The 16,578-nt window shown below is 64.4% G+C and overlaps 1 protein-coding gene across 3 annotated transcripts in view; it reads right to left on the bottom strand.

The window, feature by feature from the left end:
* Window positions 1–16,578, bottom strand: part of SNX17 (sorting nexin 17) — a 43,528-nt gene that overhangs the window by 2,588 nt on the left and 24,362 nt on the right. Inside the window, exons 1-10 of one of the 3 annotated variants that reach the window (XM_065587310.1) lie at window positions 12,918–13,276; window positions 11,718–11,792; window positions 10,908–11,025; window positions 6,482–6,546; window positions 5,746–5,856; window positions 3,368–3,458; window positions 2,906–2,993; window positions 1,560–1,629; window positions 1,357–1,449; window positions 879–1,082 (exon numbers count right to left, since the gene is read on the bottom strand). In XM_065587310.1, the coding sequence (XP_065443382.1) occupies window positions 879–1,082; window positions 1,357–1,449; window positions 1,560–1,629; window positions 2,906–2,993; window positions 3,368–3,458; window positions 5,746–5,856; window positions 6,482–6,546; window positions 10,908–10,917 (732 nt within the window). In that variant the 5' untranslated portion in view covers window positions 10,918–11,025; window positions 11,718–11,792; window positions 12,918–13,276. Of the gene's footprint in view, window positions 1–878; window positions 1,083–1,356; window positions 1,450–1,559; window positions 1,630–2,905; window positions 2,994–3,367; window positions 3,459–5,745; window positions 5,857–6,481; window positions 6,547–10,907; window positions 11,026–11,717; window positions 11,793–12,917; window positions 13,277–16,578 lie in introns of those variants that run through there. The other 2 variants (XM_065587309.1, XM_065587308.1) reach the window with 2 other exon arrangements.

The following is a 16,578-nucleotide window of genomic DNA, read 5'->3' as shown; positions in this document are numbered from 1 at the left end:
CACAGACCCCCCCCCACCAAAACCCCTCCCCTACAGTCACAGGCACCCCCCCACAGACCCCCCCCACCAAAACCCCTCCCCTACAGGCACAGGCACCCCCCACAGACCCCCCCCGCCAAAACCCCTCCCCTACCATCACAGGCACCCCCCACAGACCCCCCGCCAAAACCCCTCCCCCACAGTCACAGGCACCCCCCACAGACCCCCCCGAAACCCTCCCCTACAGTCACAGGCACCCCCCACAGATCCGCCCGCCAAAACCCCTCCCCTACAGGCACAGGCACCCCCCCACAGACCCCCCCCCGCCAAAACCCCTCCCCTACCGTCACAGGCACCCCCCACAGACCCCCCCCCTGCCAAAACCCCTCCCCTACCGTCACAGGCACCCCCCACAGACCCCCCCCCTGCCAAAACCCCTCCCCTACCGTCACAGGCACCCCCCACAGACCCCCCCCCGCCAAAACCCCTCCCCTACCGTCACAGGCACCCCCCACAGACCCCCCCCCGCCAAAACCCCTCCCCTACAGTCACAGGCACCCCCCACAGACCCCCCCCCCGCCAAAACCCCTCCCCTACCGTCACAGGCACCCCCCACAGACCCCCCCAAAACCCCTCTCCTACAGTCACAGGCACCCCCCACAGACCCCCCTAGCTCCCCAGGAGGGCGTGAGCCAAGCTGCGGCAGGCAAGGGGCCAGGCTGGCACGGTGAGTGAGCCAGACGGACTGATGGGTACCCCCCTAGCTCCCCAGGAGGGCGAGCTGAGCCGTGGCAGGCGAGGGGCCAGGCTGGCACGGTGGGTGAGCCGGACAGACTGATGGGTACCCCCTAGCTCCGCAGAGGGCCTGACCCGAGCCGCGGCGGGCGAGGGGCACTCACCGAGGACGTGACCCGCCAGCACCGCATGCGCGTCACCTTGAAGCTGCCCTCTTTGATCTGCTCGCTGGGCAGCCGCACCTGGAAGTTCAGCTCACTGTTGCCGGCGCTGACGATGACCTGGCAGCCCTTCTCGGGGAAGTCGGTGACGCAGGGCTCGAACTTGAGATAGCCGTAGTACTTCAGGGTCTGCGCTAGGCGGATGAACTGCGGGCAGAGCCGGGCACAGGTTCACTGCCAGGCTCACCCCTTGCCCAGGCCCAAGGACCCACTGGCCTGGGGCACCTTTGCCCAGCTGTTCCCGGCCTGGGTCACGGTCAGGGAGTGGGGGAGCCTCCAGACTCCAACTGCAGGAGTGAAGGAGCGGGCCCAGTGGCCACAGAGCCTGAGCCGGCTCCGCCTCTCCCCTCAGACCCTCCTCGAGACCCCCGGTGCCAGCGTGAACAGCTCCCTTCCCCGCCCCCCCACTCCGCTCACCCACCTCCTTCTTGGAGACCTTCTCCTGCAGGGACTTGAGCTGCCGGTGCTGCTCCTTGCTGACGAGGATCCAGCCGCGTTCTATGTCCGAGACAGTCTGCGAAGGAGCAGAGGCCATGAGCAGGCTGTGTGGGGCCGGGCCCCGCAGCAGACATGGGGCCCGAGGGCCTGGCTGGCTTGGAGCGCCCTGCCAGAGTGGACACTCACCTGCGCATACAACAAGTTCAGCCCCACCCGCTGCTCCATGACGTCGTCGTCGTAGGAAGAATCCCAGTAACTAGGAGAGAGGGAGCGCGGTGTCAGCTGGGGCGGGGCGAACCCAGCAGACCACAGGCTGGACTGGCATTCGGGGAGCAGGGCTGTGGAGTGACCCCAGCCGTCACTGCTCTCCACAGGCCACCAACATGGTCACGGACCCACAGGGTCGGGGCTCTGGAACGGCTCTGGGAGGAGCCCCTCGGTGAGCCACGCGGCCTCACCGCCTCCTGAGACTGGGCCCGTTCCAGCAGAGTCCGTCCTGGGCAGCCAGCGCCCAGCCCAGCTGCAGTGACCCCCATGGTTCTAGCTCTGTCCCCCCGTCTGTCCGATCTTCCTGGGGCCCAGGGCTTTTCCGGTAGCTAGGCCCGGCTCTCATTCTCCGTGCTGGGCCGTGGGGGGCCTGGTCGGGCCCCAGGTGTGACACGGGACTTTTTTGGTGAGATTTTATGGCCTGTGCATGTGGCTCAGAGTTCCCTGCTCTCTCTGCACACTGGGGGCAGGTCTGCACTACAGATTTACAGCTCTCCCGCCGGCTCACTAACTCCACGCCAACGTAGCGCTGGCTACACGGGGTAACTCTGTCGCTCAGGGTGTGGCTCATTCACACGACACGCTTACACCACAGCAATTCTGTCGTGCAGACCAGGGCTGAGTGCGAAAGGGAACGAGGCATGGCCAAGCGTCACGGATGCCGCCTGGGCGAGAGCAGCTACTTTAACGAGAACTGGCTGGAATCAGCCCGAGTGGAGACGCTGGTCGAGTCAACAGGAGCGAAGTGACCAAACCGTATTGTGGGAGGCCATTGGCACACCTGGGAGCCAAAGCACGCGAGCAGGTGAACCCAGCGCAATTACAGCCAGCCGGGACCGCGGGCGGCTCAGAGACAAGGGCCCAGGGAGAGAAACGGCTCTCGGAAGAGCGTGGCGTTGGGGCATTGCTCCCACCAGCACGGCCGGCCTCGCGCGTGGCTGGCCAGACTGAGCTAAGGGCGCCCTGCCGACAGGCACTGGGTGTGCTTCTCCTGGGCGGGGCGGGTCTCCGCGGGGCGTGCGGCAGAGCGCCATGGTGAGACCCGGGGCGCGTGACCTGCGCTGGGGAAAGTGCGGCCAGGCAGCACCCCGGAGAACAGGGCACAAAGTGTCGCAAATCCCTGGAGCGGAGAGGCCCAGCCTTGCTCCTCACTCCCCAGGGACACTGGGCCAGGCTTGGGGACACCATGAGCAGCCGAGCCAGGGGGCTGCCGTGGGCCCAGCGAGGTCCCTGCCCCGGGCAGCCCGGCCGGCCGAGCCACTCACCTCTTGCGCAGGATGATCTTGTACTCGGGGCTGCGGAGGCTGGTGACAGACACGTACGGCAGCTCGAATTCCTGCAGCTTCCTCATGACTGCCCAGGAAAAGCAGCGCTCAGACCCCACAGCTCAGCCAGACCAGGGACTCCTCGGAGAGCAGGAGAGCTGTCTCCTCCCTGCCCCTCCCCACAGCACCCTGCCCTCCCTCCCCAGGGCCTGGCCCGTGCCCGGTGCCCTGCCCTCCCTCCCCGGCGCTCTGCCCCGCAACTGCCCTCCCTTCCCAGGGGCCTGCCACCCCCACAGCACCCTGCCCTTCCCTCCCTGTCTCACACATGGCGCCCTGCCCTCCCCCACCCCTCAAGGGCTGTCCCCTCCCTTCCCAGGGGCCTGCCCCACACATGGCACCCTGCCCTTCCTTCCCCCACCACAGGGCTCCCCGGCCGCAGCCCCCCAGGAGGGAGGCACTCACAGGAAAAGGCTCCATCGGTGGCTTCTCTCGCCAGGAAGAGGCTGAAGTAGCCGACTAGGTCCTCGGGCAGATCCAGCTTGGAGGCGACAGCCTGGGGAGCGAGCAGAAAGTCACCTCTTCCCGCAGCCCCTGAGCCCGGCCCAGGGCTGGCAGCCCCCACCGCATTCCGCTTCCAGCCAGGCTGCCAAGGGGCCCGCTGGGGCAGGAAGCCACAAGGGTGCTGGGCACCCCAAACGGCATTCCCCAGCCCCACCCAAAGCCCTTGGGAGCTGGCACCGGTCTGGGGTGGGGCAGAGCCCCCCTCGTGCCAGCAAGGGCCAAGCCAGGCGGCTCCCCGCGTTTCACCCTGCCTGTGGGGGGCCATGCTGGGGCACCGGAAGGGGGGGCTGGTGCCCTGCCGTGCCCACTCCCCTAGGCTGGCCTGCTGTGGCAGCCCTGCTACGGGGCGAGGGGCAGCATGGGACAAGCACACGGATGGCTCTGGAGAAACAACCCGGGTGGGGAGGGGCTGGTGAACAACCCCAGAGACACATCCCTCTGCCCTGCACCCCCCCAGCCCTCTGTCCTGACCTCGAGTCGTCGTCCCCCCCAACACCCAGCCTTCTGCCCTGCATCTCCACACACACCCAGCCTTCTGCCCTGCACCCCCACACCCCCCAGCCCTCTGCCCTGAATGCCCCCACACACACACAGTCTTGTGCCCTGCATGTCCACACACCCCAGCCCTCTGCCCTGACCTCGAGTCGTCCCCCCACAACACCCAACCTTCTGCCCTGCATCTCCACACACCCCAGCTCTCTGCCCTGAATCCCCCCCCCACACCCAGTCTTGTGCCCTGCATGTCCACACACCCCAGCCCTCTGCCCTGACCTCGTGTCTCCCCCAACACCCAACCCTCTGCCCTGAACCTCCCACACACCCAGCCTTGTGCCCTGCACCTCCACACACCCCAGCCCTCTGCCCTGAACCCCCCCACACCCAGCCTTGTGCCCTGCACCTCCACACACCCCAGCACTGCCCTGACCTCAAGTCCCCCCCAACACCCAGCCCTCTGCCCTGAACCCCCCCACACACACCCAGTCCTGTGCCCTGCACGTCCACACACCCCAGCCCTCTGCCCTGACCTCGAGTCCCCCCCAACACCCAACCCTCTGCCCTGAACCCCCCCACACACACCCCAGCCCTCTGCCCTGCATCTCCACACACACCCCAGCCTTCTGCCCTGAACCCCCCACCCAGCGGGCTGAGCAGGCTGGCGGCGTAAGATCAGCATTTTAATTTAATTTTAAATGAAGCTTCTTAAACATTTTGAAAACCTTGTTTACTTTACATACAACAATAGTTTAGTTATATAATATAGACTTAGAGAGAGACCCCTTCTTAAAAAACGTTAAAATGTATTACCAGCACGCGAAACCTTAAATTAAAGTGAATAAATGAAGACTCGGCACACCACTTCTGAAAGGTTGCCGACCCCTGACCTAGGGGTCACAGTGGACGAGAAGCTGGATATGAGTCAACAGTGTGCTCTTGTTGCCAAGAAGGCTAACGGCATTTTGGGCTGTATAAGTAGGGGCATTGCCAGCAGATCGAGGGACGTGATCGTTTCCCCTTTATTCGACATTGGTGAGGCCTCATCTGGAGTATTGTGTCCAGTTTTGGGCCCCACACTACAAGAAGGATGTGGAAAAATTGGAAAGAGTCCAGCGGAGGGCAACAAAAATGATTAGGGGTCTGGAGCACATGACTTATGAGGAGAGGCTGAGGGAACTGGGATTGTTTAGTCTCCAGAAGAGAAGAATGAGGGGGGATTTGATAGCAGCCTTCAACTACCTGAAGGGGGTTCCAAAGAGGATGGAGCTCGGCTGTTCTCAGTGGTAGCAGATGACAGAACAAGGAGCAATGATCTCAAGTTGCGGTGGGGGAGGTCTAGGTTGGATATTAGGAAACACTATTTCACTAGGAGGGTAGTGAAGCACTGAATGGGTTTCCTAGGGAGGTGGTGGAATCTCCTTCCTTGGAGGTTTTTAAGGCCCGCCTTGACAAAGCCCTGGCTGGGATGATTTAGCTGGGAATTGGTCCTGCTTTGAGTAGGGGGTTGAACTAGATACCTCTTGAGGTCCCTTCCAACCGGATATTCTATGACTCTGTGAGGGGGCTGGCGAGAGACAGCCGGGGCGGTGGGGGGGTGAGGACATGCCGGGAAGCGACCTAGAGCCCATCCCGCCCCAGCACAGGCCCTGGTCTCGCTCCCCTGGGCCGGCAGCGGCAGGATCACGCAGGATGGAACCCCCGGAGCTCAGCTGCTGCCCCCCACCAGCACCCAGGTCCTTCCCCTGCCTGTGCCCCCCACCAGCGCCTCTGCCCTCCACACCTACCTCCAGGACGTCCTCCGTCTGGTCCGAGGTTAGGATGGTGACCGTGACCTTCTGGCCATTGGAGAGCAGCACCTCCAGCGGCACCTCCTCAGTGGGGATCTGCTGCGTCTCCTGGGATATGGGGATAAGGTGAGGAAGCTCCGCGCCCTGCCCCCGCCGCCCCCGCTCACACCCCCACCCGTGACAAGGGGGAATTTTCTGTGCTCTTTTTACAATGCCTAGGTGTGCCTCAGTTTCCCCGGCACATTGCATTGCTCCCCAGGGTGGAGGAGGGGTGGGGTTGGCTCGCAGGGCAGGCTACGAGCCCGAGGTGGGCATCACCTCCCTGCTGGGTGGAATGAACAGTCAGCCTGGAGTTGGCTGATCGAGGGGTCCGGAGACCCAGCGCCAGCCCCAGTGAGTCCCGGCTGGGCAGGACGCCTGGGGGGGCTCTGACCTGGGAACTGACTGAGGAAGGCAGTCAGAGACACGGCCCGATCATGGGCTCATGGGGATGCTCTGGGCTCTCCTCTGGCGCTGACACCCCGAATGCTGGGAGCCTCCCCGCGTTGGGGCAGGGGGCTGGAGCCCAGGGGCTAGGAGGCAGGGAGGCCACGCAGCTGACCCCGGAGGCAAAGTGAGAGCCCAGGGGGTCCGGCTCACCATGGGGTCCCCCCTACAGACTCTGGGAGCTGGGCATAGCCCTGACCCCCCCAGCCAGCTGCCCCCCCACCCCCTTCCTCTGATCCCCGCTCACCTGCTGCGCTTTGCGCAGGAAGCTGTTGAAGGTCTCGCTGCCTCCCAGCACCGGGTCCTGCCGCACTAAGGGTGGAACAACCCGGGAGTCAGGCGGCACGTCCAGAACCCCCAGCACCCGGCTCAGAGACAGCTACACCCACCTCCCCCGGGGGACCCTCCAGCCCAGAGACAGCTGCACCCTCCCTCCCGCGGCACCCCCTGGCCCAGAGACAGCCACACACACACACACACACACACACACACGCCGGGGGAACCCCCCAACCCAGAGACCGCCACCCCCTCCCCCTCGGCCCAGAGACAGCCCCCTCCCCGTGAAACCCAGCCCAGAGACAGCCCCACACACACACCCCGGGGGGAACCCCCCGGCCCAGAGACAGCCTCACCCTCCCCGCCACGGCACCCCCACGGCCCAGAGACAGCCACACACACACCTCACGGCCCAGAGACAGCCACACACACACCCCGCAGCACCCCCCAGCCCAGAGACAGCCACACACACACGCACCCCGCGGCACCCCCCGGCCCAGAGACAGCCGCACCCTCCCCCCGACTGCTCCTAGGGCACTGGGACATGGAGCCAGGGAGAACCCAGGCCAGGCTGCCTAGCGTCAGCCGCTGTGAGTGGTCACAGGCCTGGCTCCACACTGGGAGAGATGCCCCAAGCCAAGCAGTGCTCGAGCTAGAGCGGATGGAGAGCAGCGCCCAGCCAGTCTCTGGGCACAGGCGTTCGCTGGCTGTGATCACAGCGCACCCGGCCGGGGCCTCTGCAGCTGGCTCTGTGCCAGCGGTGGTGTGAGGAGCGGAGCGACCAGCCCTCTCGGTGCAGCTCTGTGCCCAGCAGCGCTGTGGGGCGTGGGGGGAGGTAGGTGCTGGGGCCCTGCAGGCAGGTCTGCGCCCAGCAGGGCTGTGGGGCGTGGGGGGAGGTAGGTAGGCGCTGGGGCCCTGCAGGCAGGTCTGCGCCCAGCAGGGCTGTGGGGCGTGGGGGGAGGTAGGTAGGCGCTGGGGCCCTGCAGGCAGGTCTGCGCCCAGCAGCGCTGTGGGGCGTGGGGGGAGGGAGGCGCTGGGGCCCTGCAGGCAGGTCTGTGCCCAGCAGGGCTGTGGGGCGTGGGGGGAGGTAGGCGCTGGGGCCCTGCAGGCAGGTCTGCGCCCAGCAGCGCTGTGGGGCGTGGGGGGAGGTAGGTAGGTAGGCGCTGGGGCCCTGCAGGCAGGTCTGCGCCCAGCAGGGCTGTGGGGCGTGGGGGGGAGGTAGGTGCTGGGGCCCTGCAGGCAGGTCTGTGCCCAGCAGCGCTGTGGGGCGTGGGGGGAGGTAGGCGCTGGGGCCCTGCAGGCAGGTCTGTGCCCAGCAGCGCTGTGGGGCGTGGGGGGAGGTAGGCGCTGGGGCCCTGCAGGCAGGTCTGTGCCCAGCAGCGCTGTGGGGCGTGGGGGGAGGTAGGTAGGCGCTGGGGCCCTGCAGGCAGGTCTGTGCCCAGCAGCGCTGTGGGGCGTGGGGGGAGGTAGGCAGGCGCTGGGGCCCTGCAGGCAGGTCTGTGCCCAGCAGCGCTGTGGGGTGTGGGGGGAGGTAGGCGCTGGGGCCCTGCAGGCAGGTCTGTGCCCAGCAGCGCTGTGGGGTGTGGGGGGAGGTAGGTAGGTGCTGGGGCCCTGCAGGCAGGTCTGTGCCCAGCAGCGCTGTGGGGCGTGGGGGGAGGTAGGTAGGCGCTGGGGCCCTGCAGGCAGGTCTGTGCCCAGCAGGGCTGTGGGGCGTGGGGGGAGGTAGGCGCTGGGGCCCTGCAGGCAGGTCTGTGCCCAGCAGCGCTGTGGGGCGTGGGGGGAGGTAGGTAGGCGCTGGGGCCCTGCAGGCAGGTCTGCGCCCAGCAGGGCTGTGGGGCGTGGGGGGAGGTAGGTAGGCGCTGGGGCCCTGCAGGCAGGTCTGTGCCCAGCAGCGCTGTGGGGCGTGGGGGGAGGTAGGCGCTGGGGCCCTGCAGGCAGGTCTGTGCCCAGCAGGGCTGTGGGGCGTGGGGGGAGGTAGGCGCTGGGGCCCTGCAGGCAGGTCTGTGCCCAGCAGCGCTGTGGGGCGTGGGGGGAGGTAGGCGCTGGGGCCCTGCAGGCAGGTCTGTGCCCAGCAGCGCTGTGGGGCGTGGGGGGAGGTAGGCGCTGGGGCCCTGCAGGCAGGTCTGTGCCCAGCAGGGCCGTGGGGCGTGGGGGGAGGTAGGTAGGCGCTGGGGCCCTGCAGGCAGGTCTGTGCCCAGCAGGGCTGTGGGGCGTGGGGGGAGGTAGGTAGGCGCTGGGGCCCTGCAGGCAGGTCTGTGCCCAGCAGCGCTGTGGGGCGTGGGGGGAGGTAGGTAGGCGCTGGGGCCCTGCAGGCAGGTCTGTGCCCAGCAGCGCTGTGGGGCGTGGGGGGAGGTAGGCGCTGGGGCCCTGCAGGCAGGTATGTGCCCAGCAGCGCTGTGGGGCGTGGGGGGAGGTAGGTGCTGGGGCCCTGCAGGCAGGTCTGTGCCCAGCAGCGCTGTGGGGTGTGGGGGGGGGGGAGGTAGGCGCTGGGGCCCTGCAGGCAGGTCTGTGCCCAGCAGCGCTGTGGGGCGTGGGGGGGGGGAGGTAGGCGCTGGGGCCCTGCAGGCAGGTCTGTGCCCAGCAGGGCTGTGGGGCGTGGGGGGAGGTAGGTGCTGGGGCCCTGCAGGCAGGTCTGTGCCCAGCAGCGCTGTGGGGCGTGGGGGGAGGTAGGCGCTGGGGCCCTGCAGGCAGGTCTGTGCCCAGCAGCGCTGTGGAGCGTGGGGGGAGGTAGGTAGGCGCTGGGGCCCTGCAGGCAGGTCTGTGCCCAGCAGCGCTGTGGGGCGTGGGGGGAGGTAGGCGCTGGGGCCCTGCAGGCAGGTCTGTGCCCAGCAGCGCTGTGGGGCGTGGGGGGAGGTAGGTAGGGCTGGGGCCCTGCAGGCAGGCCTGTGCCCAGCAGCGCTGTGGGGCGTGGGGGGAGGTAGGTAGGCGCTGGGGCCCTGCAGGCAGGTCTGTGCCCAGCAGGGCTCTGGGGCGTGGGGGGAGGTAGGTAGGCGCTGGGGCCCTGCAGGCAGGTCTGTGCCCAGCAGGGCTCTGGGGCGTGGGGGGAGGTAGGTAGGCGCTGGGGCCCTGCAGGCAGGTCTGTGCCCAGCAGGGCTGTGGGGCGTGGGGGGAGGGAGGTAGGTGCTGGGGCCCTGCAGGCAGGTCTGTGCCCAGCAGCGCTGTGGGGCGTGGGGGGAGGTAGGTGCTGGGGCCCTGCAGGCAGGTCTGCGCCCAGCAGGGCTGTGGGGCGTGGGGGGAGGTAGGTAGGCGCTGGGGCCCTGCAGGCAGGTCTGCGCCCAGCAGGGCTGTGGGGCGTGGGGGGAGGTAGGTAGGCGCTGGGGCCCTGCAGGCAGGTCTGCGCCCAGCAGCGCTGTGGGGCGTGGGGGGAGGGAGGCGCTGGGGCCCTGCAGGCAGGTCTGTGCCCAGCAGGGCTGTGGGGCGTGGGGGGAGGTAGGTAGGCGCTGGGGCCCTGCAGGCAGGTCTGTGCCCAGCAGCGCTGTGGGGCGTGGGGGGAGGCAGGCGCTGGGGCCCTGCAGGCAGGTCTGTGCCCAGCAGTGCTGTGGGGCGTGGGGGGAGGCAGGCGCTGGGGCCCTGCAGGCAGGTCTGTGCCCAGCAGCGCTGTGGGGCGTGGGGGGAGGTAGGCGCTGGGGCCCTGCAGGCAGGTCTGTGCCCAGCAGCGCTGTGGGGCGTGGGGGGAGGTAGGTAGGCGCTGGGGCCCTGCAGGCAGGTCTGTGCCCAGCAGCGCTGTGGGGCGCGGGGGGAGGTAGGCGCTGGGGCCCTGCAGGCAGGTCTGTGCCCAGCAGCGCTGTGGGGCGTGGGGGGAGGTAGGTAGGCGCTGGGGCCCTGCAGGCAGGTCTGTGCCCAGCAGCGCTGTGGGGCGTGGGGGGAGGTTGGCGCTGGGGCTCTGCAGGCAGGTCTGTGCCCAGCAGCGCTGTGAGGCGTGGGGGGAGGTAGGCGCTGGGGCCCTGCAGGCAGGTCTGTGCCCAGCAGGGCTGTGGGGCGTGGGGGGGGGGGGGAGGTAGGCGCTGGGGCCCTGCAGGCAGGTCTGTGCCCAGCAGCGCTGTGGGGCGTGGGGGGAGGTAGGCGCTGGGGCCCTGCAGGCAGGTCTGCGCCCAGCAGCGCTGTGGGGCGTGGGGGGAGGTAGGCGCTGGGGCCCTGCAGGCAGGTCTGCGCCCAGCAGCGCTGTGGGGCGTGGGGGGAGGTAGGCGCTGGGGCCCTGCAGGCAGGTCTGTGCCCAGCAGCGCTGTGGGGCGTGGGGGGAGGTAGGCGCTGGGGCCCTGCAGGCAGGTCTGTGCCCAGCAGCGCTGTGGGGCGTGGGGGGAGGTAGGCGCTGGGGCCCTGCAGGCAGGTCTGCGCCCAGGCCGTGTGCACACCCTGGCTGCTCCCAGTCGCTGAGGGCTCTCTGTCTGCCCACTTACCGGCCTGCATGTATTTCTCCAGCTGCTCTCGCCTCTGCTCCACCTCCGCCGGGGTGAGGGTGAAGATCTTCTTTGGAGGAAAGGCGGGCACCACATTGGCCCCATATTCTTTCCTTAGCTGGAAGGAGAGCACAGAACACAGGGCACACCTGAACAGACCCACAAGCCCCACCATCGCCTCCTGGCCTGAGCCTGTCCCACCCTTTCCTGGGGCATGGGGACCATCCTCTGAACCTCAGATGGGGATGGGGTGGCATCTAACTCCACCGCCCCAAACACGGGGGAGAGTGGTGGGAGAGTCCGTCCCTCTAACCACCCGGGACCCTGAGAGATGTCTCATCAAAGCGCCACAAGGGAAACCTCTGCCCGAGCCTGGAGATGGAGAGAGACAGCCCAGCGCTGCGAAGGCCAGGCAGCGAGTGCCCGTCCTGGGAGCCAGGCTGGCCTCACACAGCAGCACCCCCAGCTCAGACTGCGACCGCACTTTCTACACGCAGCAGGGAGCAGTTTGTGGGGCCAAGGCCTGGCAGGGGACTGTGCCAGGAGCCACCCCAGACAGCTCCTGCCCTGTGCGGAGCCGGGAATGGCTGACTAGCTCAGCAGCTCGACTCAGTTTCCCCCCCACCCCGCTCAGAGCCCAGCCTCGTCCCCTCCCGCAAGGCAAGCAGGGCCGAGATCTCAGCGGGGGCCATGACTGGTGTGAGGACACCTGGCGGTGCGGGTGCCGGGGCGCTCTGGGCTGTTCTTGGCTGGGCGGGGAGCAGGGGACAGACCCGCCCTCCGGGCTGGGGCAGGCAGGGAGCGACTCACCTGTTCGTGCAGGCCCAGTAGCTGGCTGTAACGCACGCGGCAGTGCAGCACGCCGTTCACGTGGATGTTATAGGCCTGCAGGGGGAAAGGAGATCCCAGAATCACAGCCAGCCCCCAGCAGAGGGGCTGATGCGCCCGCCTGGAGCACTGGCAGGATCAGGGCTCCCCAGCTCTGCAAGGGGCAGGGGAACCTGCCAAGGACGGAGAGGGGAGAAGAGACCCCAGAGCCTGCTGAGCAGGGGGAGGCGAGGGGCCCTTTGTGGAAGAGGTAGCACATGTCCGTGATCTGGCACGGGCGCTGCGGGAAGGCACTGCCCTGCGCCCGCTCCCAGAGGTATCCTGCCCCGCCCAGCCCCCTGGCACAGTTCAGGCCTCCCAGGCAGGGCCGTGAGCCAAGGGCCGCAGGGAGATGCCCCCCACAGACCCCCAGGCCCTGTGCCAGCCCCACAGAGCCCACTTTCCCTGACCACGTGGGTTTTGCTGTGGTACAGCGGCAGGCCACCATCTCCTGCTCAGCCCTGGTAGTTGTTACAGGGTTAGTGGCTGCGGGAGTCTCTCAGCAGGCACCAGCACCCTGCAGGAGATGGGGCTTGGCTGTGGGGCAGCACAGTGAAGGCTGCAGCCCGGCCCAGGTGCGGGACTGGTATCTCTGGGGCAGGGGCGAGTGTGGACCCTGGGGGCGGGGGCAGACCCAGCAGAGGGGGACTAGCAGCTGGGCTCCTCAGGGCAATCCCGACGGGTTGTGAGTCACTTATCATAGAATCATAGAATATCAGAGTTGGAAGGGACCTCAAGAGGTCATCTAGTCCAACCCCCTGCTCAAAGCAGGACCAATTCCCAGCTAAATCATCCCAGCCAGGGCTTTGTCAAGCCGGGCCTTAAAAACTTGGGGAACTTCAGAGCATCTAAGGCCAGAAGGGACCTCGTGACCCCTGCACCGCGCTGGGCAGAGACCCCTCCCCACCCCGGTGAGCCATACACCCGCCCACCCCGGTGAGCCATGCACCCGCCCACGACACTCCGCGGACACAGCACAGCTGGCTGTGAAGCGTCAATGGCGATGTCCCCTCCCCAGGGACACTGGCACCTTTAGTCCTGCCTTGGCCTGGGAGAGCGAAGATCTGCGTGCTCTGAGAATCTCACTCGGAGACAGCATCCCGTGCACCAACCTTCCCTGTGCCCCAGCTCTGGAAACCTCACCCCAGGAAGCAGCCGCTTTGCCTGACATCATCCAGTCCCCAGCATGGGGCTCCGGGCTCCCTCCCTCTAGCTGGGCAGGGACACTCGTTCTCGCTCTCTCTCTGTGTTTACTAGCCAGAGAAGTCGGATGCCTGAGGAGGGAGATTTCTCAGGCTAATGCCACACAGGCCTTTCCGGGGTGTGTCAGGCGCTTGCCAGCTCCCTGGGAGAGGGGGGCAGGGCTGCCTGAAGACAGGCTTGTGAGAGACCAGAAAAGGACTCATCCTTAGCAGCAGCTGCTGACTCAGGAGGTGATTCTGCCCTTTGCTGGTTTGCTCTCCCATCGGTCTGGTTTTAGAATGCCAGGGCCCACGCTGCGCAGAGCTGTCCCCTACACTCCCCAGGGCACTGCTGGCTTGGACGGTGCTGAGCCCTCGCTGCCGGTGCCAGCCAGGTAGCCAAGACACAAAGCAGCAGGACCACACACAAGGACAATGCTATTTAAATAAATATACAACAAATGGACAAAAGGAGAACGAAATAGCAATCAACATAGATTTGAAATTCTGACATGTACAAAACTGAAAAGGAAAGCTAAAGACGTTATGGAGAAATCCATGGCTGGCAGAGTGAGCACCAGTGTTCCCTCTAATTTTTCCCCACAAGTGCGGAATGAATTTTGTTATGTGCACCAATATGGAGGTGATGCGTGGGCCGAGGGGTTCAGAGTGTGGGAGGGGCCTTAGGGCTGGGGGGGGGTTGAGGTCTCTGGCTGTGGGGCAAGCTCTGGAGTGGGGCTGGGGATGAAGGTTTTGGGATGCAGGCTGCCCCGCGGCTACAGCAGGGAAAGAGGGGACTCCCCCCCCACACTCCCCCCAAGCTCTCGCTCCCCACAGCAGCACTGGTCTGGGGGGAGTGGGCGGGGGGTTGACGTTATGAGTGTAATATAATATCTCATTGGAAGGTGACAGGGCCAGAAAGAGTTAATTAACTTACAGACTGACCTGACTCATGGCCGAACTGTAGAGACTGGTTAGGAAGATCTGTAAATGACTAGAGCTTTGAAATGCAAGTCTGCATTGTTAGAGGTAGAAGGATAGATGTTTGCTCAGGGCTTGTGATGTAAGCAAACAAGTCTTGTCCATTGCTATAGCTTTAATTCAAAGATCAAAAAAGAATATTAACATTTAGGAAGACACTTGAGTGAAATAGTATTATTGTCTCTATGTCTCTTTGAAGGTTGTGGTAACCTGTATCTGAATTGTTTAATGGATAAATTACCCTGTGCTAATTGCCAGGTTGTGGTGAAACCTTAAGCCACAAGGATTGAGATCCCCAGTCACTGACTGGAGCCACCCTGAATATGGACATTGGACTATAACCTCTGGACTATTTCTAAAAGGACTTTTGGCAACTACAAGCTCATCTCTGCTATGTATCTGAACCTCAAGAATTGAATTCAAGTCTGTCTGTAGATTGATCTTTTAACCAACTCTCCCTCTCTCTCATTTCTTTTTTAATAAATTTTAGCTTAGTTAATAAGCATTGGCTATAGTGTGTATTATGGGTGAGGCCTAAGTTATAATTAGACCTGGGTGTGTGGCTGATCCTTTGGGGTTGGAAGAACCTTTTCTTTTATATGATGAGAGAAGATTTTCAGGAATCATCATCATATCTGACAGGTGTGTCTGGCCGGAGGCCTGAGGCCGGGCACTTTAAGGGAACTGCGTTGTTTGGACTCTGAGTAACCAGTGAGGTCCTATAGAAGCTGTTCTGTGCTGGTTGGTAAATCTAAGTATTGGAATAACCACCAGCGTTTGGGGTTTGTCTGCCCCGGTCTGTTTGCAGTTCACCCGAATTGAGTGACCTCAGCTGGCTCCCACGGGCAGCACCGTCACGGGGGGGGGCATCTCCCCCCGCCGCAGCCCTGACCACCTGTGCGGCATTTAATAGGCTCCTGCACGGCTACGCAGCTTCGAGGGAACTTAGGGAAGGACAACAGGAAGGAGGGTTTTTTGGTTTTAAGTCTGGTAGGATTTTTGTTCCTGACAATGGTACAGGCCCATCGCTAGCTGGAGACGGGGGAAATGTGAATAACGATGCAGGAAAGCCAGAAGTGGTCAAGTTCTGTGTTTGGAAAGAAGCAGGATGAGGTACTCCAGTCATCGCATGAGGATGAAGAAGTTCTTTCCAGTCCATTCGTGCCAGAGGAGGATGTGAAATGGCATCTGTGACAAAGTGGGAGTGCTCTGAATGTTTTCTCTGAATAGTGTGCGTGCCTCAGTTTCTCCTGTGTGTTACTCGAGTATCTAGGTGGGGAGATCAGGTGCGAGATCGTTGCAGAGACCCCTGGAGGGCAGGTGTGATGCCGACTGGCTACCTGGGCACAGAGACCCGCCGACACTCTGTATGCTGGCAAATGATAGCCGGAGCCTGGCCCCTGCAAGAAGCCAGCCAGGGATGTTGGAGAACAGAGACCAGGTGACCTGTTTGCCTGGGAAAGAGACAAAGGACAGAGGAGGGGAGCTGGGGAGACTGAGGCTGGAAGCGAGTCAGTCTCTTGGTTTGGGATTTGGGGGGGGGAGCCCAGGGCTCTGGATCCCCCCAGATGGACTTTGCGGAAGGCCCCTACTCCCTGTGCTAACAAGCTCTCTGCTGCGCTGGGGTCCCGACGACTAACAACCCGTCTGCGTCACACGCTGGCTGCGGAGTGGGGGGCAGGGCCCTTTGGGAGGACTTGCTACAGGGCGCTCCCAGGGCGAGCAGGGGGCTGAACGCTCCAAGGTCAGACCCAGGAGAGTGGCCCTGAGGGGAGAGACACTGCACTAGAGTCCTGCCTGACTTCATTCAGAGCCGTTCCAGAGCCCCCAGACTGCATCTACTAGGAATAAATGTTTTCCAGTCAATCAGCAGGCCTCGATTACTTGCACAGAGTCCTAAGAGAGGCCGAAGAGGAAGGGCTGCCTGTGACCGAGGGAGCGAGCAAACAGGAGCAGCAAACATGGGAGTTTAGAGGGGGCGCATGAGAGCCAGAAATACGGAACAATCATTCTCTGAACTTAGGCCAACAGCCCCCACCCCAAGGGAAAAACCACAGAGAACAAACCAACCCCCCAACAGGAGTAACATAGGCAGGAGTCCAGCAGCAGAGTGGGGACTGTCCTTTATTGCACTGAATGCAGCATGCAGCCTTGTGGGCGGGTGGCGTATGTGTGCATTCGGTGCAAGCAGCTCCTGGCCCTCAGAGCTGGAGTGCAGGCTTTGGAGAGCAGAGGGGCTGAACCGGAGGAGCGCAGGGAGACAGAGAAGCACACCGAGGAGATTTTCCAGGACACAGTAGAATGGTCCCACCCCCGGTTTGACAGCCTCTGTGCTGCTGAGGAGGAAGGAGAACATCCAACTGGAGCAGAGGGAAACAATCCCATAGTTGGGACCCTCCTCCCAGATGATGTTGTGGTATTCTCTTGCACTGAGGATACCTCTCCGGGGGGAAGGGACCCCAGCGATTAGGAAGAGACAGGTATTAGTAATGGGGCATTCAATCACTGGAAACAGAGAGCTGGGTTTGCGATGACCGGGAGAACCACATGGTGACTTGCCTGCCTGGTACAAAGGCTGCGGATCTCTCCAGACATCTAGATGGATTGTGTGCAGTGCTGGGGAGGAGCCGGTGGTCGTGGTA

The sequence above is a fragment of the Chrysemys picta genome, chromosome 3 (genome assembly GCF_011386835.1).
Source record: "Chrysemys picta bellii isolate R12L10 chromosome 3, ASM1138683v2, whole genome shotgun sequence".
Classification (NCBI taxonomy): Eukaryota; Metazoa; Chordata; order Testudines; family Emydidae; genus Chrysemys; species Chrysemys picta.
The sequence above is the reverse complement of the archived record's forward strand: the minus strand, read 5'-3'. Positions and strand labels throughout refer to the sequence as shown.